The 27,838-nt window shown below is 38.9% G+C and overlaps 1 protein-coding gene across 7 annotated transcripts in view; it reads right to left on the bottom strand.

Moving 5' to 3' along the window:
• Positions 1-27,838, bottom strand: part of PCDH9 (protocadherin 9) — a 1,031,874-nt gene that overhangs the window by 960,648 nt on the left and 43,388 nt on the right. The window contains exon 3 of one of the 7 annotated variants that reach the window (XM_042458684.1): positions 4,702-7,097. The exons of the other annotated variants lie outside the window; for them this stretch is intronic. Within the exon in view, the coding sequence (XP_042314618.1) occupies positions 7,053-7,097 (45 nt within the window). The 3' untranslated portion in view covers positions 4,702-7,052. Of the gene's footprint in view, positions 1-4,701; positions 7,098-27,838 lie in introns of those variants that run through there. 7 annotated transcript variants of the gene reach the window in all.

The following is a 27,838-nucleotide window of genomic DNA, read 5'->3' as shown; positions in this document are numbered from 1 at the left end:
CTAATGGTATTGCTATTGCAGTTCAGAAGCATGTTAAAGTGCAAGTAGATACAGTCAGCCCATTCCAGACCCCCCACCTCACCCCACAGTTACCAAAATCCACAGATGCTCAAGCCTCCCATGGTGGCATGTGGCAGTGTCACCATTAGAGACACCCCCATTGTTCCATGGTGGTGTGCATGTGGCCATGCAGCCATTGGGGAAAATGGAACTTAATGACAGCATGGCCACATACACACACCACCAAAGGACAAAAGGGACTCTGTCCCAAATAGCAGCGCAGCCATGTGTACACTCTGCCACTGGGGACAACATAGGCTTGTCATCTGCGGATGCTTGGATCCGTGGATGGGAAGTTGACGGATACCAAGGGCAACTGAAAATAGGGCAGGTAACAGCATTCCATGCAGTCATGCTGTCTACATAACTACAGAGTACTCTGGCAACACTGGCTCTTCTGATTAATAACGGAGATGAATACTGTCTCAACAGTTGGACACAATTATCCAAACTTGCCAAAGGGGAAACCTTTACCTTTTAATGAAGTACCCTTGTTTCATCTAAATATCAGGAAAGTCAATATTCTGCAATACTCTATGAAGCAGGAAGAAGAATCTTGGCATACTTCTGCCACTAATCAGAAATCTGAAGAATCAAAAGGGTGACATCATTCTCATCAGCTCTTGGCAAGATGCTACAGGCAAGGGGCCTTTGTATAGGAAGTATGTGTACATTAAATGCAACCAAGACAGATACATTTTACACAGTCAAATCTTATTGAAATGTGCTGGATTTGCCTGGCTGTTATCAATATACCTGGTGGAATGTGACTAAGAACCCCTGATGTGTGCATTTGGTATGTGACAGTGTGAAGTAAGATATTTGGTATGAGCCAGAGCAGCTAGACATATGCATTTATATATAACTAAGTCTTGCTCAAATGACCCATACATTCATTTCATGAAGCACATCAGCTGTATAAAAAGCAGGATATACTTGTACACAAATTTACAAAATATTTGTGCTCATGCAAAACATTTGACATATGGCTGCAGTTGGAAAAGACACCTGCAGATTCATATTTCTCTGATATCAACCTGCATGTAAAAAATGGATAATAGCTCCCCATGAGAACGGGACGCAAAAAGAAGACTGAGATCCGATGAGAATGAGTCTATGGTTTAGTGCATTTGGGGGATTAGATTTCGAACTCCTGCCAATTCATCAATAAATTTACAACTATGACTATATATAACCATTATTGGTTAGATTATAAACCCTGAACAATATATGTGGGCACAACAATTTTTGAATTACAGTTGGCCCTTCTTATACACTGATTTTTTATACACAGATTCAAGCATCCATGGTTTAAAAATGTTTTTAAAAAAGTATACATTTCAAATATCAAAATTTGATTTTCCATGTTTTATAAGGGACACCATTTAGCTATGTCATTATATTTAATGGGACTTGAGCATACAAAGATTTTGTTATACACAGGAGATCTCGGAACCAAATCCCAGCGTATAACAAGGGTCCACTGTATATTGGCAAACTGGGACATGTCCAGAGGAAAGTGACCAAAATGGTAAAATATCTGGAAACCAAATCCTATGAAGAACAGTTTGAAGGAGTTATGTGGGTTTAACTTGAAGAACAGAAAATTGCTATGTCATACGATAGCCATTTTTTAAATATGTGAAGCACTGCCACGTGGGAGAGGGGAGTGAGCTTGTTTTCTGCTGTTCCAGAGGATATGACCCAAGCCAGTGGGTTCAAATTACAAGAAAAGAGATTCTGACAAAACATTATGAAGACCTTTCTGATAGTAAGAGCTGTTCAGCTGTTCTGATTGCCTCAGAAAGTGATAGACTCTTTCTTTGGAGCTTTTTAAAATGAGGTTAAAAGAGGTTAAGAGGATGCTTCAGTTGTAGATTCCTGCCACAGCAGGGGATTGAACTAGATGGCCCTTGTGGTTTTCTAATTCTGATTCTATAGTCACCTGTGACTCCCGATGATCCATTCACTATATTAACAAAAGCATGGTGTTGTTTCTTCCTCCTGCACAGGAGTTTGGCTTCCCCAATACTGATTTTCTTGTGTTTGCAATGTGAGAAATAGCCATTCATGATCAACTAATATACTCTTAAATCACCCCACCTTTTGTATATTAAAAATGTAATGCATAAGCCACCACAGGTGTCCGTAAGAAACCACTTTCAGCAATTTACATTGCATAAGTCAATCTGTTCAGCCAAACTGCAAGATAATTGTTAGGTTGTTAATGTGGCTGATCTAACCTCATATGTTATTTTTTCCCCATATGGCTGTATACCTCAGGCTGAATACCTCAGGCTGTATGCATCCTGAGAGGAGATTTTTTCCAATCCACTGCAAGTTTTCAAAGCCTCAGAACACTGAGCAATCAAAAACTGCAGATACATATTTCAACTTGTATTTATAGATATGTATTTTTCTGGACAATGCCCATTCTGACCAGCTCCAGAAATCCAACATGACTTTCTTCTGAAGGTACCCTGAGATCACTGACAACTGAAATATATGGATTTAAGAGCATGTGAACACCACTGAGAATTCTGTGTCTCTCAGTCTATGACCTTTTGGCTTCATTCTAAAGGTGATGTTGGAGTAAGACTTGTCTGCTTCAGCTTGGTAAGCTTTCATATGTAATCTAAGACAGCACCTAACTTCATTTAGTCACTCATCACAAGTGTTTTATCATTTGCCATCAAAGTTACTTAAGCATGCATTTCAGGAAAAGTGCTGCTAGATCTTCCCAGAGCATGAACTCAGCTTTTGCAAGAAAATTCAAGACAAAGCCTCAACATTGTACAAAACAACTTCTGAAACTTTATTGTGAATTTTTTCCAAAGTACATTTAGTAAATGATCATAGCCATCAAACCATCAGTTAAAAATAAAGTTTAAAGAGGTCCACACAGCAGTCATTTAAGCAAAGTTAAGTTCCAATACAGACTTTTGAAGTCACATCATATAAATATATACAGTTTATAAGAATGCAATAAATTTGCAGTTACATTAGGTTATATATAAATATCTATATACCTATATATTGTAAATAAATAGTAGGATTTGTTGATTTGACAGGCATGAAAGGCATACTGCTTTACATTATACTGTTTAACAAATTAAAGCAAAAAATGAAATGTGGTACAGATTGTAAATACAGCAATTTTAAAAACTTGTAACTTTTTTGTAGTCATTACTTGAATAATAGTGTACAAATATCTGTTTTATAAAGGTCAGCTATGAGATTTTATCAGCCTTGCAAATATGCTCAGAAAATTTACAAGTTCACATAAAGGTTGTGGGGTTTTTTAATTCACTAATCTACTTATACACACACATTCATTTGTGGTATAAAAGGGATATTAGAAGCACCATTCTTGTAAAGCTTCCCTTTACTGTCACCTGGAAGCAATTCTTACTCACAAAAGGCAATAAGGTATTTGCAAGCCTGCCTTTCATTATCCAGCACTGATTATACTGAAACATTTTGCTGTACAGGTACTCAGTGAATTTCCAGTAAACAGAATAGTCAGTATAGCACAGACAAAGTATCTAAGATAAATGCATAGAATCAATTTTTTGGGAGGGGATCTAAAGAACATACATGGTAAATACATAGCAACGAGACTGAGAGAATAAATAGCTGAATTATGCAGCTTTTGCTTGGTGCAGGAGTATTTCAGAAAGTGCATTATTAGCCAGCACTGTGAATATGTTCACACGTTTAGCAAAAGCACAGCAAAATCATGCCAATAGACTGGAGGAATACTTTCTCCTCAAATGGATTCCTATTATTTATGCATCATGTTCAAATCACATTCTTATGAGTCCATAGTGTCCACATCATTCACACAATATTGCATGACTATGCCTGCTAACTATGCAGAATAATTGCTGCTGAATAGTAATTGTATTTGAACCTTTCAGACCAAATGGCTAACACTGTATAGTATTTTAGAAAATACATTAAATAATCCATATTAAAAAAAAATACAAGTAATCAGCAGTTGCTAAAGTTGTGTACAATTTCCACAGTACATATTTCATTGTGTGCAATGACTGTTACTGTTGAGTAGACATATAAAAATTTTCTGCTGGACATATGAAGGTAGATTGATACCATGCCTGCTAATTTAATCTGTGGCAAGTATTGTTTGGCCTGTACCACCATCACCCAATATTTGTCCCAACTGTGCAATGAAGTTCTGAACACAGGAAAAGATTTTGGAGTTTGGAGACAACAAGGGTATGGATGTCTATCCTGTGATCTGGCCTGAGCTGAACTGGTTGGTCAGTCTTTGGGTACATAAACAGTCACCATTCCCCTCTGTGTGTACCAGCACTTGCAGCTAGAAACAGTTCAGAATTGTTTCTTAGACTTTAAAGCACATTTATGTGTGCTACTATGAAACTTTGATTCCCAGAGAACTCCCATTATGTATCCCTTCCACCCACAATAGTGCTTGCCTACTAGCAATAGCAATAGCAAGTACATTTCTATACCATTTATCAGTGCACTTAAGCACTCCCTAAGCGGTTTACAAAGTGTAAGCTAATTGCCCCCAACAATTTGGGTACTTATTTTAGCGACCTCGGAAGGATGCAAGCTTGAGTCGAGCTCGAGCCCTTCACTGGTATTGAACTTGCAACCTTATGGTTTGTGAGTGAGTGGCTGCAGTACAGGCATTTAACCACTGAGCTACCAGGGTTTTTACGCCAGGCCTTTTACCCCAGTAAAAGGATGTAAAGACAACATGATCATAAAATGTGTGTTTCCTGTATTTATGTATTACATCAGAGATACAGACAAAACAGCTTGTACATTTGCTTTCATTCCTTGATGGTCACTTCCTTTTTCTGCTGTACTGATACAATTAAGATACACTCCAGACTGAAATACATTCTAAGGGTCACTAGCAAAAGTCCTCAAGGCAGGTATGTTTCATTTGGGTATGCCATGCTCTCCCATGTTGAGAAAACTATACATTCCACATAAACAAAACCTAAACATAAATAAAAAAGAAAACAACAACACAATGTCCTAATATATGTAGCTTCTCAGGTAACAGAGGCTCTAGCCAAAACTTTGCCTTGTGAAAGATATCGAGAAGGGAACTTATTTTTTGGGAATTAATGCTGAAAAATGCAATTGACCCACTTGTAATTTGAAGCTATACTGTTTGCATTTGTGTTGCATGATATTATTGAGCATGAACATCTCTTTTAGTGTTGGACTCAAGCTGTTTAATCATTCATTGGTGTCCACAGCCTAGTCTTAAGGTCATACCAGTATTTCTCAGGCAGCTAAAAAAGTTTTTTTTTTTTTTAATATGATGAAACATGGAGCTATCTGTATCCATTTTGGATAAAACCTTAATCCCAATCTGAGTTTGCTTAAGACGTATTAGACCACTACTGAAGTGAAGAGGATATTTCTTTTGTTTTTTGCTTTTGTTTTGTTTTGAGTTTTTTGGTCCAAGATATTCTGAAATGTACTGGGCTATTCTGAAATTTCTGTAGAGTAGTTATTGTCAGTTTTGTATTTGACATAATTCCAATCTACCATACACAGGGCCTACGCAACAAGACAAAGTCAGCCTGGGGAAGGGGACAGTAGAGGGTATACTTCTGTGGTGGATGGTTCTAGTTTCTAATCAAGGAATGACTATAGTGCATTCTCTAATCACATTGTTTGGCACAGACGCTTAAGTAGCAGTGACAGAAAATCATCTCTGTCTGTGCTTTGTACAGATACAGTAGACTGGTCTTGAGCAACAGCAACCAAGGCATTTAGGGTCTTTCTGATGCCAAAAGATGGGTTCAGTATCGTTGAGAAGGGGGAGATGTCTTTCTAGTGCAGTGGTTCTCAACCTTCCTAATGGCCCAACCTTTTAATATACTTCCTCATGTTGCAGTGATCCCCAAAATTGTGGTGTCTCGGTTCCTAAGACCATCTGAAATGTATGTTTTCCTATGGTCTTAGGTGAGCCTTGTGAAAGTGTCATTCGACCCCCAAAGGGGTGGCGACCCACAGGTTGAGAACCGCTGTTCTTGTGGGTTTATATCCATATCAAGCTCTGTTCTCAGCAGCTCCTCTGTAATGCACTCACCTTGAACTCTGGTTGAAGAGCACAAGAACTGTGATCAAGGAATCTGGACTAAGCCATTCTATCCCTGGTTGGGTCACAACATATATCCTCCACCTGTTCTACCAGAGAATGGATTCTGACAGCTGGGTTGGATTTGTCACATAGGAGCAGGGGATGCATTAGCAGGATGGAGGAGGAAAGGATCATCTCCATCATGTATGTGTGTGATAGGCATACATCAAAGAAGACACAAACTACCCACAGAACCAAAAGGTTGGGTGGGGAGGTGGGTAGGACAACTTTTAAAATAACTTTAAATAATTATTTTTTTAAAAAATCTGAACTATAGTTTACACTGTACTATACTATACAGTGCATACTTTAGACTTCATTTTCTCAAGGAACCGTCATTACCTTTATGTGATGTTGATGTTGATCAGAAAAGTGGGTGTAGGGAACCTCAATGTGTGTCTCATTGTTCATAACTTGCTTAAACCTTTCTCCTGTTACTCTAAAATCCTTTGGAAAACTAAGATAAGGGCACTATGACTTCATGTTTAAGCCTTGACACCCCCCCCCAAGAAAAAAACACCCACAGAAACATCACCTTCTGCTTTCTTCTTTTGCCAAGACATTTGCTATTTGAACAGGTCTTTGCTATATAAACTAAACTGAGAATGAAGAGGGATCAAACTACTGGCTATATTTTTATTGCATTGTTTTGAACTCACATTTTTCTGTTTTGTTCTTAACATATATCTTATTATTGTTCTCTATTTGGGTGCTTTTTGGGGGGAAAAGGTTGGATATACATTAAAATACATACACATACATGATGAGCCATCTTGAATAAAAGCAGCCCTCAAACATTAAAGGCCACCTTCATATATTTCTCTGATATTTGGAGGCTTCATTCCCACAGAAGGGCATCTGTGCTTGCAGTTTTTATCCAGTTCTGACAAAATAGAAATGAAAATAAAAATAAAATTAAAAGATTGGACCATTTCTTCATTAACCAATGAGAAAACATTTGACTTTTTTTTAGAGGGGGAGGACCCAAGATTCTACCTGAGAACTAAAATGAAATGTATGTCCAAAGCACTAAACTCACTATCCCAAATGACCCATGCAAGCACAAGGTAGGACTCATTACTTAAGGTCAGTCCTGTGTGAATGAGCCATAAGGCAAAGGTGAAGGTGATGTTACAGACCTTTATCCGATAAGGAAGTACCCCCTTCTCCAGCTAACTGGACTTTCTTGTTACACTATAGTTGTCTTACAACATAAGTGGAAACAGTATTTATTAAAAAGCAGGTGAACCATAAATAGATTTCCTAAATATCTGGCATTGAGTGATCAGAAATATAACATTTTATGAAGAATGGGAGTGGTTTGATAACAAAGTCTCATGTCATCAAAATGAATATACTGTATTTTTTCCTAGTATTTTTGTGGGTTTTTTGTGCTATGTAGCTGTGTTCTGGAAGAGTTTATTCCTGATGTTTTGCCGGCATCTGTGGCTGACATGCGAAACATCAGGAATAAACTCTTCCAGAACACAGCTACATAGCCTGAGAAACCCACAAAAAATTATGGATGCTGGCCGTGAAAGCCTTCAACTATTCTCCCCCCCCCCCCCCGCCCGTTTAGGCTGGTTCTGATATATTTCACTTACTAGGGACAGTAAGCACAGGCAAATCTTTTTTTAAAAAAAAGGTCAGGAGAGAAATTCGGTTTATTTTGGATCAAAATTTATTAAAATTCACTTGGTTTGAATATAAGAAAAATTGGCTTGGGCATATCTACTGTCGAGATCAATTTCACTGTGGTTCTCATGTTTCTGTCTCCAACCTCTTTCCACCCCAGTTCCATGCAACCTGTATAAAAACCCACAAGTATTTTAATGCAGTTTTCAAATATGCATATCTTTGTGTGCATTCCCCCCCCCCATGTAAGCATTTTAATCCATATGCATCTGTTAACTATTACATGTTTGTGCATATTTCAGACTGGATACAACTTGGCTGAAGAACATAAAGAACACATCACCAACTCAGAAATATACTGATTTCCCATCACAAATTGTGTTCACATCCACAATCAGGTCCCAGTGTGAACTTGGTAAATCCATATAAAAATATTCAATAGAGATATTTCTCACTCTTCCCTAGAGAATACAGAAATAGCTTAGAATGAAGTAGCAAAGAATTACTTTTGACCTATTGGTTTGCACCTGTGACACAAATAACCCAGCTTATGCCCCTAAAGCTCTGTAACTAATTTAACTTTCTTTCTTTCTCTTTCTTTCTCTTTCTTAAGATGAAAACCAAATGCACCATCACATATTCCTCTTTAGAAGCGGTGGGGGGAGGGGGGAACGCATACAACTACTTTGATGCACAAGAAGTGCATGGAAGAAATTTGACATTGGAAGCAACTTACTGATCCAATGTTTAACTTCTTGTTTGCATGTTTAAAACACAAATAGTTAAACCATACTTCACACCACGAGTAGAAAGTCCTGTGGTCATTCTTAGAAAGCTTTGACTGTTTTTCACTTCAGAAAAAGCAGCCTGCAAATTCTGTAGGAAATCAGGAAACTGTTTTCTACTTAGTCAGACCTTTGGTCTGTCTATCCCTATATTATGAACTCTGATTGGCAGGGGTTCTCCTGAGATTCAAACAGGATTCTTTCCAGGCCCTACATAGAGATCCCTGATGGTCACTGACAACCTTCTATCCAGATATTGACCATGCCTGGCCTTGCTTAATCTCCATTGTCAGGTGAAATCAGGTTGTACAGGGTGGAAAGATGGAATACTTATTTGGGAATAACCTAAACGGATTGTTCTTTTCTGTAACTATGAAAACAGTGACACCCCCCTTTTAAACTGTTCTGGTGAGTGGAAAAATGTGCTGAAAAAGAGCTCAACTTGTCATTCAGTTAAGAAATGAATGGATGAAAAATGTGTCATGCTTTCACACAGCTCACAGTAAGGTTTTTTCATTCATGCTTCACAATCCTACCGTGTATTACCAAAACAAGTTGGGAAAGGAGGTACAACATGGCTCAGACAAAAGAGAAATGTTTGTATTAAGTTTCCTCTAATTCAGAAAAGCAATCAGTGCCTACGTTTAGACAACAATTAGAACAATTTGTGTGTTACCTAGAGTGGTTTATTTTGACTGTCTTGACTGGATGCTAGATTAAAAAAAAAACCATGTTGTTTGAACAAATTCTCCTAATGCTAGACAGTGTTTGCATCTCCTAACATCCATATAATTTTTGTAGGCTTCTTCTGTATGCCTTATAGATGCTGCTCTAATATATAATGCTGTACTATATGCACTGCACAGGATTTCTGCAAAAGAGTATTTAATCATGACTTTTCAATCATCACTGAAATGAACTGAAACTGTGAGAACGCTCTGAAACTCTTTCAATAACCCGTAGCAGTTCCACATTAATAGAATGGGCAATCCAGGTTTTAGTCTAAACTTTAAAGAACCGAAACAAGATCCTCAGTACTACCCCCAAAACATGGATAGCTCCTTTCAGTTCAGTCAAAAACGTGGATTGTATTCACTATCCCACTGACACAGAAACTAGTAGCAGCTTCCCATGAATTTCTAAATAAACATGCATAAGACTGTCCTGTAACATAAAATCCTGGAAACCAGCTCCATTTAACTCCACCATACTTTCTTCTAAGTGACCATGAAGAGTGGTAGGTTGTTAATACAGTTTGTTTGATCTGATGATCATTTAGAAGGTAGAAGCATATAGGCAAGAAGGTATCGTTATTTTAATATTTAGACTCTATTAAAAGGATTGCCATGCTTGATGATTTTTCTCCTGTTGGTATTGCACATGCATGTACTGTAGTATGTTCACACAGTAAGGCAGTACTGCATAGTGATTATTTAATGCACAGCTGACTGTTTTATATTGCTAGGGAGATATACCCTGCCCTAAAAATAACTTTATGTAAGACAATTGTGCTTTTTCAAATATTTGTTTATCACCATAATTAAATTCTGCATATATTCCAAGATTGAAAACAATTTCCATCTTTATCCTGACAACAAATGTCTGAGGTAGTTTAGACTAATAATTGTTGAGTGGCACAAGATCATCAAGCAAGAAATGGTGTGAGATCTTTACTAGTCCAAGGCAGGAAAGCAATGTATTTGACCAATCCTATCTGTTGTGTGTGATAGGTATGCGGCATTGTGGCTCCTGGGAACATGTGTGGAAACTGTTTAAATTATGACTCTTTTATTAGCAACCTCCCATGTAGTGCTTGCAAGCTTCTGCTCCAGCATTGGAGATGATGCACATTTAAATAAAGGTCTGGAAATGTTCTACACTTGATAGTTGTCAATGGCAGATTTCACACATTGCCTAGCCAAAATGGATAACATGCTATATGCGTTGCATTCTACCTGGGCACATGCCTCAAGTGACTGTAAGTGTTGAGTGGCCAATGTAGACACCATCTATCTAAAGCCCAATTATCTAATGTTTATTTACCACACGGACATGGAAAATTCCCTTTCTATATTGGATATTCTCTGTTTCCCATGTGACTGTATGTACAAGTGTTTATGAACAACCTTTCCATTTACAATACCTATAAGGTATCATACAATCCAAACTTCCACAACCAAATTAAAATATTCTAGGTCTGCGTGATCTTCATTTGTTTTGGGGTTTTTGTTTGTACATACAGTCACATGGGAAACAGAGAATATCCATGGTACTATTCTGGTTTCTTCTGCTTTGGTCAAATGGAATGGGTCAAAGAGAAGACCTTGGGATACACACTAATGATATTACAAGTACGCACTGGATCTTAAAAACTCTCAAAAAGCCTAGGCCTGAAGGGCAGGGAATAAAGGACTTGCATTGTCTCTTCTTCATCTCATGTAATTTGGCAACTGCACTATGGAAAGGCCCTTTCACTTTTTCAGCTGAAGATTACTTCAGGGCCTGGTGTTCTGCAGCATGCTCAGGCCTGCAGCACCATGGGGAAGTAGTTCTGATCAGTCAAAGATACCAGGATGGGTAAGTAATAAGGATGTCAAATAGGCCCCCTTTCTGCCTCCCAAGCCAACATGAGCTACAGCATTGGCATCATTAGGATTAGATTCACCCACTAGAATAACCCATGTTGTCACGCCCACCCCCATGCCACACCAGGAGTTCAGTAGGAAGAGAAAGGAGATATATATTATATATCTTATTTTTTAAATTATATTATTTTAAAACTTTCTTAAAAGACATTACATCTTACTGCCTGCATCCACTGATCCCCACTCACACATCTCCTTAGCATTTTAAAGGGATGCAGGGGGTCACCACCACCCATTTCAACTCAAAGGCAGATGCTTGGGGAGCAAGGGTGTCATCCATTCTTAAGGTGTCATCTCATGCAACCTGTACCCCCCCACACACATCCTCTTGTGACACCCCTAGGGCTCCAGCACTTAGACCAGTGGTAGAGAATGTGTGGTTATCATTCTTCTTAAAATTTAACTGCCCAAATACTTTGTATTCTCTCTGCATATTGATGGGATCTATATCAGTTCTTTGTGAGGTCAGTCCAGTGCCACAGCATTTCTCATAACTGATGCTCAGAGACCTGGCCATATTTTGAAGCTTGTAGACTCTAAACATGCATTTTCAAATTAATTATGAGTCAGGAAAATAATTACTTTGAGAATATTAATTATGGTGTTCCAAGCACACATTAAGATTATTATATTTTTTTTTTACTATTTTCACTAAGCAGTTGTTGAAATTACCTTGAGCAATTTCTCATAGAACAGAGTTTCTACCTTTAAAATGGGATTCAACGGAAGGCCCTTCTGATTTACTTGCAAGGTAAGAGTAGCTGTGACAGCTTAAGTATATGCTAGAAATTATTGATAATTACATCAGTATTTTTCAGTCAACAGAAAGGGTAGCTAATGGGATTAATAAACTGCTTGCTGGCCCACAAGCAGAAAAGCATAAACAACATGACCTTCAGTCAACACAGCACTAAAAAATAACAACAACATGTCTACAGACAGAGTGATGAATGTGCTTGTAATTGTTATTTTTGGCTTTTTACCCTGCTTTTTTGTTGAGCTTTTGCTTGGACAAAGAACAATTCACTGAAGAAGAAAAATGCATACATTATCTTTTAGCTTATGCTCATCCATCAACCAAATATTGCCTTTGGTATCTACTTTAAAATGTATCAGCATCTTCATAGTGCTACTTAAACTGGAGACGCAGAAGTAACTACTGGAGTTACAATTGGCTACTTGCTAGTAATTAGTCCTGTTTCCCAGTTACAAAGACATTACTATGTTAGAACACAGTCATAAATTAACAAAGGATATTTTCACTCATTTTGCCCTGTAATTGCAACAATTTTGTAGTTACAAAGTCAAGTAAGCTCTCTAGTTGCAGGGATGTGGCCTAACTAAGAGACAGAAGAGAAGCATGATTCAGGTTCTGAATCTTATGCTCTTCTGTGGGCATTGAAGTAAGTAGAAAGTGGATGAAAGAATTTGAAGGTTTCCAAACCTGCCTTCATCACTGCTACAATGTCTCTGAAACGTCGCTCAAAGGTGGTGGAAGCACATGTGTCTGGAAGCAAGGCACACTTCCTCAATCTTCAGGGAATCGTCGCTTCCTCCTTAACATTGCAAGAGGAGCAGATTTCCTATGAACACAAAGTTTGCGTTCATAGGAAATACACTTCCCAGGAACAATTTAAGGACGTAAAGGAGGGAGCAACGATTCCCTGAAGATTGGGGAAGTGTGCCTGGCTTCCAGACACATGTGCTTCCTCCCCCTTTGAGTGATGATTCAGGGATGTTTTAGCAGTGATGCAGGCAGGTATGGAAATCTTAACTGTTTTGTCCCATAGCACAGCAAACACTGTTCAAACATTTTAGCAACACAAACTAACTGTTCCTGTTACTTTGGAAGAAGGAAGCATCTTTTTTCTTTGTAACCATAAGAGGAAATACCCATTGGGCTGGAGGACTTTGAACTGTAAACATAATGACTTCTAACAACCAGTTTTCAAAATTCTGATAATATGTCCTGAAGTAAATATTGTCAAGTTAGCTCATCCATGTTTGGCCTTTCAGACCACCTTACACAGGGATCTTGAGGCACAGGCTGGTTATACAAGTGAAGGTCAGTAGAGGTCTACCAAAAGGACTTTATGTTCCCTAAACTTTCCTGATGCCTAACTACAAAAGTATATTCTGAATGGCCACAACATTCTTGACCCACTCTCAAACTTGCTCATTCTCAAAATCCAATGTTTTAACCTAGCATTGCTATCTGAGGGCAATGCTGCCTGCATACAGAGTGCCATTTTCTTCCCTTTTTTGGAAATAAGTATTTGCTAGCATACTAGGTATACACTGATTTGAAGAGACAACGGAGCCCTGTCTGAGGATAAAAATAAAATATCCTTCATAGTCCCCAAGCTGTGATGCTTATAATGGAGAGACTGAAGGGATAACAATGGTTAAATAGATCTGTCTCTGTGTCAATAAGCCTCAATGCTGAGCAGTTTGAAATTTGTGATTTGATCTACTAGAGGTAACAAGGAAATAGAGACAACATACATATTTTAATATCTACCTAATATGTTAAAGACCAAAAGCACTGCATATTTATATATCAAATTACACATAGAATTATAAGGCCTTTAATGAGAGAAGCAAATGTCATGGGTTGCATATGTGCATAACAGCTCTATGAAAATTCATGAGAGTCACATGAACTCTCAGAAACAAATCCTATAGTCCTTCCCCCAGAAATTACACATAACTAGAAGTGCATGGGGGAAACTGTGTGGAGCCTTCTGACCACATACTCTATTAGATCATTATTGCAAAGCATGGATAAGTAATGTCTGAATTAGGGAGCTTTCTGTACTGAGGAAGGCTCCCTGATTTCCAAGGGAGCTGCATGAGCAGAATCAGCTCCCCATTGCAGATATTCAGCCCTGTACTTTGTGTAAATGTGCACAAGAACACAGGGGAGAGGATGAGACCAATCAGTTCACATCTTCTCTCTCATTAAATTTCTTTGTGTTGGGATTTGTGATAGGGCTCCTTTGCCTTTCTCCTACAGTCTCTATTGATGAGGTATGGGGTACTCAGCTTGAAAAGTAGGTGAAATATTTTGACAACAGATTTTGCTGTTTTCTCTAGAGGTAAAAAAAACACAGTAGTCATTCATTTGCACAAGGGAGACGAGAGTGGATACTCAAGAACAAGGGAAGTAATTGTGCCACTCTATTCTGCTTTGGTGAGGCCCCACCTGGAATACTATGTCCAGTTCTGGGCACCACAATTCAAAAAGACTGTGGAGAAACTGGAGCATGTCCAAAGGAGGGCGACTAAAATGGTGAAGGGTCTGGAAACCATGCACTATGAGGAACAACTTAGGGAGCAGGGGATGTTTAACGTAGAGAAGAGAAGGTTAAGAGGTGATATGACAGCCCTGTTTAAATACTTAAAGGGATGTCATATTGTGGAGGGAGCAAGCTTGTTTTCTGTTGTTCCAGAGACTAGGACCAGGAACAATGGATACAAGCTACAGGAAAAGAGATTCCACCTAAACATTAGGAGGAACTTCCTGACAGTAAGGGCTGTTCAACAGTGAGTTGAACTTGGAGTGTGGTGGAGTCTCCCTCCTTGGAGGCCCTTAAACAGAGACTGGATGGCCATCTGCCAGATATGCTTTCATTGAGATTTCCTACATGGCAGGGAGTTGGACTGGATGGCCCTTGTGGTCTCTTCCACACTTCTATGATTCTATGAATTGTGTTCCAAGTTCATCCCGACCTCACAAAATTTCTGTTGCAGGGTCTGCAATGGTCTTACTGGTCAAGAATGTCCACTTTTTGTCACTAAATGATGTGAAGGCATTTTGGTCAGTTTGTTATTTCCCCTTGCACCTTCATCGTTACTGTTCCATGGGGGGGGGTCTCGTGGAGATCGCACAGTGTGACGAGGGCTAGAGTCGAGACCTATATAGTCATTAGTGACAGGACAGGTCATGCTCCTCACTAGGACCAAGATGGTTCCAGAAGGCTCTGCGCTACCGTTTAACGCCACGAGCCGTGAGAGCGAAGGCTGTGAGTAAGACCGGACAGCCGGTCGTATCTGCTTGTAAAACAGTTATAAAGGATGTCCGACCCTAAGGACACCCTGAGAAAACAGTGGGCCTAAAGGTAGAGTCACACGAAGCTAACAAGAAAGAGAAGCATTGAGGAGAGTTAAAAGAAACTCGACTGTATTTAGTTACCGTGCTAAAGTAAGCCTAGCGGACCCGAGGGATGACAGTCCTGCCATGCGGCAAGATCCACGGAGACACTGCCACCCTAGAGATTTCCGGTCTGGGGCCTTCCGACATTAGTAATAGATATTATTTCATTGCCCTTCCCAAGAATCCACTCCCTCGTTTCTCTAAAATCGGCAAAAGCGCCAAACCCTTACTCCATGACCCTGCCCAGAGTTCAGCGTTTGGTCCAGCAGAGTGCGGACAGAATGTTCAGAACTGGTTTCTACAGAGAAATGGATTATCTTTCCGGAGATTCCAAATAGCGCTATTGCATTTTAAAGTTCCTTCTTAAGATCTCATTTAGTTGGCTATAAGAGTCAGGGTAAGATTATTTAATAACATGCCTACTGTCTAGTGATGCTTGCATACTTGATTGTTAAAATACTTAAAACAATAGCATAAGTGATTTGTGAGGTTATGACAAGCAGCTGTGACAGTTTCCCTCCACAGTTGCATCCCACTGACTTTGACACACTTTAATTTGAAGACATGCATGTGTAAAGATCAGTAGCATTGCCAATTTGCCTGGTCTACCACATTACCATAGAGCTACTGGCTACAGACGATTCCCCCTTAGGTGCAATTTGTCATACTCCTTAATCCTCTCATCCTCCCCAATCCTGCAGACTTGTTAGTCGTATCCCCAATTGTTGTGTGCAGAACATTTGAAAGTCCTCCGTTGTCCTCCAGGCAGAAAATTACAATAGTAAGTCTATTAATTTGGCTCCAACAATGTCCACTCAGATCACTCCCGCTTGTTGCAGTCTAACCCTAACCAAGTGTCAAAACAAATTATCTCCAGCATCCAGAATGCCGATGCAAAATTAATTTGGTGCCTCCCACAGCCTCCTTGATTCAGTCCCCAGATGCCAGCAGAAATCTGACTTTGATTTTTAGAGCAATGTTTGTGGACTAAACAAATCCTCAAGGCTGGCTTCATTCACTTATGTGTGTTCAGTTTCAATTCCAACAGGGGCACCTCTACTGAAAGCAACCTATTAAATAACTAAACTTGCTGGCATTCTTCTACCTGAACCGTTTTAAGAAAGGATCTGGGTTGCTCCTTTTTGGACCAACCAGGGCACTATTCAGAAATGAAATATTTTTCCTATGGTGCAAGATAAGTGTTTTTAAACCCAGCTGAACTACAAAACCTGGGTTTAGGATGGGAGGCTGTGGTTCTCTGTTCGGTGTTTCTCTCTGTTGCTTTCTTTTTGCTCTATCTCTCTTTCTTTGCAGGCTCCCTCTCTCTCAGAAATATATCAGCAAGAGAAATATCTCAAAGCTGAGTGTTGCTCTCTTACATTACTTATTTTTATGGCCACTTAACCCTTATTTTTCATATGTTACACTTTGCTTCATTTGCTGAATAACTTAGGTTGTGTTTTCTACATGAACTGCTTGAAAAATAAAACTCAGTAAAGCTTGATTCTATGTCACTACCATTATATTAATTGTTAGTTCTTAGAAGTGTGTTACCACACTATCCATCCATCCATCCATCCATCCATCAAATATATCTATTTCTGGATAATTTTAAAAGCCTGGGATTCACACCAAAGAGCCAGAGCCAACATCACTTCAACAAAATCTAGTCTGGTTCACATCCAGGCACATCTTCTGGAATTGATGGCTGCAACACTGAGTATAATTAAATGTGCTGGTCATTGCTCTATAAACCCTTGCATGGCTTCAGGTTCAGAGATTTGAGAGAATTGTATCTCCCCCATATGAACTGCTAGAGCTCTAAAAATGCCTAGAGAAGGTTTCTCTTAGTCCGACACCATCACAGATTTCTTGATGAAACTGGTAAGAGAGAGCCTTCTCAGGGCTGCTCTCACCCTCTGGAACTCCTTCCGTTGGAAGCCATGGTGGCCCCCTCCTTCTGCATTTTTCTGGCAAGCACAAAACATTGTATTTTAAGCAGGGTTTTTAAATTATATCAGGACAGGGTGGTTATTTTTTTATTATGAGTGTGTGTTTTCATTATGATTTTTACTTTTGTATCTTTTTGTATTTTACACTATTTTAACTAGATAATTTTAATGTTTTTTAATTTTTATCAAGTGTTTTAATAATGTATAGTGTGTGAGGCACTGGGTCACTTTTTGGGAGAAAGGTGGCATAGCAGTGAAATAAATAAATAAATATGTTTCAATTAAAATGTGCTCGAGAATGTACAGACTGTTTTTCCCTTTGTACCAAGCAATGGCAATCTAGCTCTAGGCAGTTGGATGAAGAGAGTTTTCTTCCGAAGGCACAGAGCAAAGCTCCCATACATTCCTGAGAAAGTTGGATATCTGGCTTTGCTGGTAGTGTTCATTTCAAGTACTTTTAAGAGTTCCACTACACAGAGAGTACTTTACATCAAACATAAATTACTTTCAACAGGCTGGGATAAATGAAATGGTTACAAAGTGTTTCAAGTACTGAATTGCGTGTCGGGCTTACCAGGTGTTGTTAAAGGAAATTCAGTTATGTTGTTTTGGGGCCAGCATGATTCATAATATGTCATGATGTCTCATATCTATAGATCTTATGAAATGAATATGTCACGGTTCTCTCTCATATATATATATATATATATTATATCTATACTATGAAATGAATGAAATGAATGAAATGAATCACATTGAATTGAATGGGGCTTTATTTTTAGAGCACTTGTGGCAATATTGTCTTGCACCTCGCAATAATCAAAACAGAGGCTCTCCTCTGGTTCACTTGAAGTCTATTAAAACATGTTGGGGGGGGATCACTCCCCATGACCTCCTGATACTACAATGCTAAACTCCCATAAGCCATTTGAACCTACGTGCAAATGCTGTGCCTCCATGCAACGATTCGGAGAACTGTGGGTCACAATATTTCACATCTAACATTCTTTACAGATTATTTCTCTATAAAGCAGAACTGACCATCAATCATACTGCAGTGTCTTGCAACAAGATCAAGAACATCACAATGGATTATGTGGTAAAGAAATGGATTTAATAGGCAAGCCCACAAAAACTATTAGAGGAAAAGAGAAAATATGCACAGGATAAGCAGGCTACCTGCCATGGGAAATTCCCTGCTCTGATCCCTTAAATGAATATGTGCAGTTGGATAACTGCAACACAGCATGTCTGTCCCTCTTGTTCCCATCCCCAAGTGTGTAGGGGTGAGAGGGGAGGAAATCTTAGCACTTTTAAGCCTGTAAACCACATTTTATTCCAGTGGCATGATGTTCACATCTCAGCCAACTCTCTAAAATCTATGATTGATCATTTGGTGGAACTCTTTAAAAATAAAACACTTGTTGCTAATTAACTACAACAAGGTCTACTGTCAGTGACATGCTCAACAGTGCTCTTCATTAGGCATTTTTTAAAAATTGCCACACACATAGCAGATCTCAGTGGAATCCTAGACCTGAAGGAGTAAATAAAGTAAAGGAAGAATATAAGGTGAAAATGTACCAGCATGTTTAAAAATATGGGGCCGGGGGGGGGGGGGGGCGATAAAATCAATTGAAAGGAATTTGCTTATTCCTTTGCTATAGCTATACCCAGTACAGAGGTGACAAGATCACAAGCTTCTACTAGTTCAAGAGTCATGCCCTTCCTCCCAGGGAACTTTGGGAATTGAAGACACATGCAGAGAACATGGGATCACTAAAAGATAATTTTCAACTACTCCCAGGGTTCTTTGGTGAATCTATGACAGTTATACTGGATGCTTAAAAATGTATAGGAATGGCTCCGGGGGTGGGGTGCACTGATATTTAGAAGCTTTTGTAAAAAAAAATGACTAAGATATAAAAGTACATATATGTATGGAAAGAAGATTAAATCTGTTTGTTTTGTAAAATCTCAAAAATACTAAATAAAAAAATGTGTAGTTTATTTGCACTTTCATTTCCCCCACTAAAACTGAAAGAGACACAATGTACAGCTAACAAACTGGTGATATTAGCAGGGTAGGAAGGAGAATTAACAAAGAAAATAAGGAGGATGGGGAAATGGACCCAAAGCACAGTGGATGTAGTATTCACTTCCTCTGTATGCATTCAACATATCATCATCTAGGAGCAGATGGAGGGAGTAAGTGTCTTGTTCACTGACAGCTGTATCTATCCCCATGCCCCATATGTACACCAAAACTTTACTCTGACTGCCTCCCAATATGTACATCTGATTGTATACACAAATTTAATGTGTACATGTATATTTGGACGGCACACATTTAGGTACTGTGTAGACAAATTGATGAAAAAGGGATCTGAGGACAGCTCTATTATCAAGCATAATAGACATGGACAGAAAGAGAGTCACAAACTTTTCACTTCACACTGAACTGTTATCCAAGCAGGACTTTTGTCCTCCACTAGGTTATGCTGCTTTCAAGAAACATCACACAAAGCATGAAGTGACAGAGTCTGTGTACTAGGTCCAAGTTTTTAGAATAAATACATTCATGGTGTCCTATCACTGCCTGCAACAATGAGGTTCAAGAATGTTGTGTTATGCTGCTGGCCAGGACATTCCAAAATCCATCTTAAGTGCTTACACGCTGTTGCAACAAGTCTAAATGTGCTTGGGAACTTCACTTGATACTTAATGCCATTCCCACAATGCAGTCAGTCGGGCATGGATTACGTTTTGGTTGGCTGCTGGAAGCAGCAGCTGCAGCAGCATTACATAAGGGGAAACGAAGAAGAAGGAGAATCCATTTTACTGACAGCAAAAATTAGTGAATGGCTCCAGGCAAGTGATGCCCAGCAAGAAGTGATACATCCATCCTGGCTTGACTAGCCATTGGGTTCCAGTGTCCTTAGTGATGGAACAATTGTCCCCAAATTCTTGCTAGCTGTGGCCCTGCAGGGTGGTGGTGATGTTATGATGCTACTGCTAAATATTTTGCCACTACTCTGTAATAGAAGGTGGGCACACTCCACAAGGCACAAACCACTCTGTTTTTAGCTCCTCTGGAGGGCAACAATGCATCACTGCAATTACTATTTTGGCCGAAAAAAGGGAACATACATAAAATTTCAGATAGAATGAGGGGCTAGTTGTTTTGGGATAGGGAGCCCCTGGAACAGCATTCTACAGAACTGCATAGGGGTTTTAAAGCCATTCCATGAGACTTGAAGGGATAGCAGAGATCCCAAAGACCACACTGGCATCCCCCCAAAGAGGTGTGCAGATGATCCATATGTCACCTAAGGGCCACCCCTGCTGTTCCAGATTATATCTCCTCACTTTCAACACTGTTGTGTATAACCAAATCTGACAAGAACATGAAGAGAATATTTTAAACTCCAGGAAAAAAAAACCCTCTTAAAACCTAGACCCTGCAGTATCTCTGGCAATGGTTTGCAATACAACAGTTCCGCCAGTTTGTGAAATTTACAAACATGGCAGAACAGCCATTACCTTAGAGAAACTCTTGTTTTGCAATTAGTGTAAATAACATCCTGACAAAATGGGCTTCCAGATAAACACAGGCATAGCTTCCAAAATAAAAAGGCTTGGAGGGAAGATTTGGAGAGATTTGCCATGGCAGTAGGAGAAAGAGGTCAAATCAGCTGGCTTCTTTCCACACTTTTCTTCCCTGTTCGTGCCATATACTGCCCAGAATTTGGACTGCAGCTGAAAAGAAACAGATTGCTTCCTCGTTTCCTCTTTTAATACTCTCCTATCACTCCCACAAAGCATTCCAACTTTACTCCATTTCTGATGTCGAGATGGTTTTATGAAATTTTTAGTGACACCTGACAAAAATTGAGGCACAGGGAAAAGCCTTCTGATATTGCTGATATCAAAGAAAGTACATAAAACAGTATGTCACATCTCAATTGATTCTGCCAGTCTCACATTAATCTTGAAAATAGCTTCTTGAGATTTGACAAAAAGTGTGTGTGTGTGTGTGTATTCTGCTTTCAATAGACAAACTCACAATTTCCTCTGAAGACTTACCCCAATTGATTCTCAAGAAGGGAGTATTTCAGTGCTAAAAACTACATTCTGGGCATTAAGTGCCATGCTTGAACAGGGTAGAAACAATGGCTGGAAGAGGGACAGGGCTGTATTTGTTCCAGAGTCAGACCCACCATCTAAGATCAAGCCTCTCTAGAATATACAGAGAGGTTTCTAGTTGTATTTGCTTGAATACAAGTATAAACCTCTGTCCAATACTTTTTTTCAGGTCCAGACTGAACAAAAGATAGTCTGTATGACCAAACGAACAAGCCTCTCTGTTTAGGACAAGGATATCAGAAGCCTAAGTTTGTGGAGCTCTCACATACGAAGATGACAGAAGTGGGAATGAAGTATGTAGACCCTTTAGTTGTTGCTTATAGATTTTGATACATTTGACAGTTTTATTTTCTGCCAGACTACATTAAAAAACAACAATAGCATAACTTCTTTCCATCAAATTTATGAATATTTGTGATTTTCTTAAAGTTCTTAACAAAAATGGACCAAACACAATTTTACACTGGCCAAAGTCAAACACACCTTTTCTTAATATGGGGGAGATTATGCCATATCTGTCTATCACATAGCTTTTAAACAAGAAGACCATATCAGGGAAAATGAAAAGAGCAAGAAAAAACAAACAACCCTTAAATATGGTTTGAATACACCGGGGCTGAATTTTTTAATTTTAAGAGCCATGAGCTCAAACTTTTTGACTCGACAGGTGAAGGTCTCAGTTTTATTCTTCCTAACAGTCTATTTTTCAAAATGTGAAGCTGTTCATGTTGAATACAGCAAAAATTCAAATTTTGGGATGTTAAAAAAGAATTACATGAAATTCTTACCCATACCTACATCTTAGTCAAGCATGAGTCCTGAATAGAATGATAGGTATTTGTTTACTACGTAACTTTGCACTAATCTACTTCTGCAAGGTCTTGTCACAATCATAAATAGACTGGCATAAATAGAGTGGCAAATGAAGTCAAGCTAGTGTGTGCTCTTCTCAAAACCATCCCTTAGTAATCAAGGCTGTATCCTAGGTATGAACATTCTTCCTAAATTTACTTGCATTTTCAGAGGAGTAACATTTCCTACATGATTTAGGGGAGCTCCCTTTGCTGGTGGGCAAAAGATTATTTATACTCCCCCCCCCCCAAAAAATAGCAACAGCAGCTTCATTTATATACCACTTCATACCACCTAAGCAGTCTCTAAGCGGTTTTCAACTGTAATCTAACTGCCCCCAACAAGCTGGGCACTCATTTTAGTAACCTCAGAAGCATGGAAGCCTGAGTCTAGCCTGAGCCCTGGCTGGTTTGTGAGTGAGTGGCTGCAGTACAGGCATTTAACCTGTACTGGTTAACCTGTACCACCTGGGCTCTTTGTTTGAATTAGATTGTTGACATTAGTTGTGGAAGGGGTAAACAGTAAAGTTTTCAACAGTATCTCTTGGCTGGCACATGCCATCCCTCTTTCCAATACCCATGAAGCCCCAAATATAGAGTTACTTCATTGCATTCTGAATAAAGGAACATGCCACCATTTCATTGGAATATTGCTGCACCTGCACACACATAACAAATTATCTCACCAAGACTTCTCACTGGAATAGATGCGGGATTTAAAAGTCAAAAGCGGGTGTTACTGCATTTGCCTTTTCCCAGGTTGTATGCAGCCCGTACCCATCCCGGGCAGCCCATCTGCAACCCAGACTTTTCCTGTTCCTGAAAAAGGTCTGGGTATGGTAAAGAGGTACGGGCTCTACACAGCCTAGGAATGGGTAAGTGCGATAACACTCGTTCTTGACATTTAAATTCCGCATTTATCCTAGCGGGATTTCTGGCTGTGATGATCTCCTAATATGCTAAATTTGAAGCATGAAACAATGGCAGCTAGTCCCCCCCACACACACACTTCAAACAATTACTGAGTTTCAAGCTGAAATATTGTATGTGGTTTAACACTAGTTTAATGGTAAAAGCAAAAAGGTGTTGTCCTAAACCAAAAGAACAAAATGGCAAACAAAAAGGTCTAGGGAAAAAATGCCAGTCTTATAAAAAATAAAAATCTTTCTTTTATACTTTGTATGTAAACAGACATTATATATATATATATATTACTTGCTGTTTTCATCCTCTGGTAAAGCACATTGCCTTGAATATACTCGGTTTGCCTGGATGCCAGAGAATTGCTGTTATTATACTTATTGAATACTTAAGATAAAACTTTTTCATGCATTTTTCTGGCATTTTTCCCCTAGACATCCACACTAGTTTAAACCTGCAGTGTTTGATCTGTAATCTGAAATGTTATGGTCAAGAAAAACCATTAAAGAGGACCTAAGAACAGCAGGCCCAATCTTGGTGAAAACAACATTATTCAACATGAATAAGGCCTGAGAAAACAAGTCTTAGTACCATTCAGCCTTAAGAACATTAAGCTGAACATTAGGAAATAACATTGAGCTAAACTTAGAGAAAAGGGGCGAGCAAATGCAGAGAGCAATTTAATTTTCACATCTCACAACAGGAGGACTTTGGCTTCTTGCTGCTTCCATGTTTAATTGGCCATTTTTTTTACGTAGTGAGTGAAAGCCAGCCAATTTTCTCCTGAGAAGTTGTACTATAATCTTGAGTCAGTAAGAGCTATATGCTTCTTATTTGTCTATAGCACCATGGGGAATGAGATGAAACATCAGAACAAGGATTTTCTTTCTTTCTTTCTTTCTAATCTGCAAAATTAACTGTTCAACTCAAAAGGGGGCATTTATATACCACCAATTTAGTTTTGAACCAGAGCAAACAGACTTCTCAATAAAGAAAGGGGACCAAGGGGAATGCAAAATGGTACCTGAATTAATTCCAGGAAGCTTCTAATAGGAGAGTTTTATTTTATGCTAAAGTAGTTTATGAGATCCATTCTTCAATGAGCAAATGGTTTGGCACATTAAAAGGTATCAGAGCACTTAACCTCAGAAAAATGTAAAATATAAAGTTTGATCTTCTTTTTCATTATACTACAACTAAGTGCAGTAATTCCAGAATAACAATTATGAATTATCCTGACTCATAGCTAAGGTCTACCACCAGAAAAATCATAGAATCCAGCTCTCAGCAGGCTCCACCAGGAAATGACAATTTTCTTCATCCAAAAACCTGGCAGGTCAGAGAAAAAGGTATGACCCAAATGTCTCTCCAACATTTAATTTTTTATTCCCATTTAAAAAAAAAATTGGGTATATTGAAGCATAACCATGCTACACACCTGAGAACTGAACATGTGTAATCCATCAACATTATTGCACAATTTTGTTGTTCATACACTTTAGCTCATTTTACTTTTGGTTTCCCAATTTCCACTCTACAAATATCCAAGGCTATAATTTATAAATGTGTGCTAAGAAAAAGGAAATACAGCCATGTGATGACTGTTATAAAGAAAGACCATTTGAAATATAATTGCCTTCCCACCTGAATCCTAATGCTGGAGATAAGAAATTGTGAATTAAAGCTACAATTTTATTCAATACAGGGACCTGCAACAAAGCAGCCAGTGGGATGTGTGGTCACAAATTGCTTGCGGGAACTCCATTAGGCTGAGTTTCCCTCAATGACTGACTTCTGGGCTTGGAACCCAACATATAAGACTCTGTGGTTCATTTTAGCCTAATCCCATGAATGGATCAGAAGGTTCCAAAGTACTCCCCTAGGAGGCCCTAGTTATTCTTGCAGAGTGTGTGGGTGGGTGGGTGTCTTGAGACAAAAAAAACTCCCCCCAAACTAGAACAATGCATTTTAGCAACCTCGGAAGGATGTAAGCCTGAGTCGAGCTTGAGCCCTTTTGCTGGTATTCTACTCACAACTTTATGGTTTTGAGTGAGTGGCTGCTGTACAGGCATTTAACCACTGCGCCACCAGGGATCTTATACATAGGGAAAGAGGGTGGAGAAAGGCAGCAGCAATGAGGTTTTATCCTAACCTGCATTGACTTAAATAGTTCACCATGGTCCTGCAGTAAAAACAAGCACAGGGTTGCAAACTGGAATTGTATTTGGTGCTAATGCCTAGGAAAGACAACAATACTGATTTCACTGCTTTCACAGGGAAGAACACTTCTCTCTCTCTCTCTCTCTCTTTCTCTTGATAGATACAGGTAGCTAGTGTGAGTATAGAGAGACAATTTTCATTGGATGGACAGAAACAACAATGGGAGTGGCGAGAAGAGTTGGGTAGCTCAATATATAAGAGGTTTTACCAAAGGAAAATTGCATGGGGAACACCATTATCATCTGGGGAGGTAATATTCTCATTCCTGCCCACCCCTCTTTACTAGCTAGTTATGTACATTTTCAGCATGCACACACACTCCTCCAAAAATCCATTGTTTGCAAAAACAACCTCAGAATCCAGTATTTATTAATCCATAGACATTTGATTTCAAATCCAATTGCCAGCAGACACAACATTTTTACATTGTTACAATAGAGAATTGATTTCATTAACCAAACAGCTTTGATTTCTCTGCAAATGTTGTCCCCGACAATGCCATGCAAATACCACTGATACAGTTTCTGACACTGATGTACTCGTCTCCCTTACTTTGCTAAATTTAGCCCTTTGAAAATAGCTGTTTTACATCTCATTCAATTAATTATTCTGCACTACATGCCATGCTCAAAGTCTGCATATATTTTAATAGAAAGCTGTGTTATGCCAGTGGTTCTGAAAATGGCCTGCTCTATTGATGAGACATTCTCACTGGACATGGATGCACAACTTTTTAATCTGCAAGAGTTCCACCTGGTATTGGATAGAGGACTGCAGGTCACATATGTGCAGATTCAAATGCATACATATAAACAAAGCTCTTTCCCCACCAAAAAAAAAAATCTGTGTGTGTGTGCGCACACACACACACACACTTACACTTACACAGTTATCTTTTCCCCCAAAAATATCTCAGCTTACATCTATCCTCCATATCTCTCCACTGAGATTGCTACGTAACAGTCACTCTGAGAATACAGGATAGGCTGAGATCCTGCAAACTCAAGAGGCGACGAAGGAAGGAGGCAAGTGGGGCAAACATGGTCCAAAGACCGCAGGATGTCCACCTCTATTGCAGAATGTGGATAACATGAAGTAAAATAAAGACAGTTACATTATTACTATTAAAAAAAAAAACTCTGCAATTGAAGAATGGCAATTGGGGGAGGGGGGATACCAACCAAAATGTTTTTGAATCTATGGGGTTTTAAAGCTGACCACAACATTAATGGTTATGATCCAGATCAAGTTAAGAAATTTTATTCCAATAGCATTTTTGTGCTTAACTCTAGTTGAACAGAATTACACTCCAACTTCTTAACATACTGACTGGCATTTCAGAAATGAAAGCAGGATCAGTCCTATGGATGAGTAGGCACAGCATGGGATGGTCTGTTGGACAATGTTGAGGCCAACTTATTCCAGACTCAGATGTGGCTAACATAGAAACTGGGGGGAAAGATAAAAGCACTACACAAAAGCAGATGGCGCCTGATCACCCAAGCAGTGAGCCAGGCCACGTAGAAATGTCAGATACACATAATACACATCTACACAACATAATTGTGTCTATTGAAGATACAGTTCTGTTGACCCCCCCCCCCACTGCTATTTCAATTTTTCATCAGTTTGAATTCACCCTGTGACTATTTCACACAAAATCCTTTTAGGCTGAAATAACTATTAGGCAATAAAAACAACATATGTAGACTACTTCCGCCCTAGAAAGTGAACAATAATGGCCTCTACCACACCACAGGAATTCAAAAATCTTTGTCATACTCTCTGTCAAGAGGCTGAATACATGTTTTAAGAATCAGTGTGAATAAAACTCTCAGGGACTTTCTGGGCTCAGCCTATAATTCTAATGAAGGCTGAAATGACAAAATTGGATTGGTTTCCATCTCCTTATCATACAATTTGCTTCTTTTGATGATTCATAAAGAAAGAAATTCTGGTGCATGATCTTAACCAAATGCTCACAGACATTAGCTATTCCTTTAAAAATACCTAAAACATTGCCCATGGATTAGGCTTGCATATTTGTTTTCTATGTTATTTCCCACAGTTCTTTTGAATCTGCTTCCAAGCATTTTTGTGTTCACGCAACTAGCAATAATTTATTATCTAACCAGAATAAAAACCAAAGCATATATCAGATTACTGAAATGTGGTTTGCAATCAATGTGCATTAACTATGAAGCACTATTAGCTTTTGTGTTGCTTATTTGTTTGCAGACTGAATAGATTTTGCTTTCTCTTTTTTCATGGTGGTTTGACTCATAGTGTGTACTCAATGATAATTGCATAAAA

The sequence above is a fragment of the Sceloporus undulatus genome, chromosome 3 (genome assembly GCF_019175285.1).
Source record: "Sceloporus undulatus isolate JIND9_A2432 ecotype Alabama chromosome 3, SceUnd_v1.1, whole genome shotgun sequence".
Taxonomy (NCBI): Eukaryota; Metazoa; Chordata; class Lepidosauria; order Squamata; family Phrynosomatidae; genus Sceloporus; species Sceloporus undulatus.
This window is presented reverse-complemented; position numbering and strand designations above follow the sequence as displayed.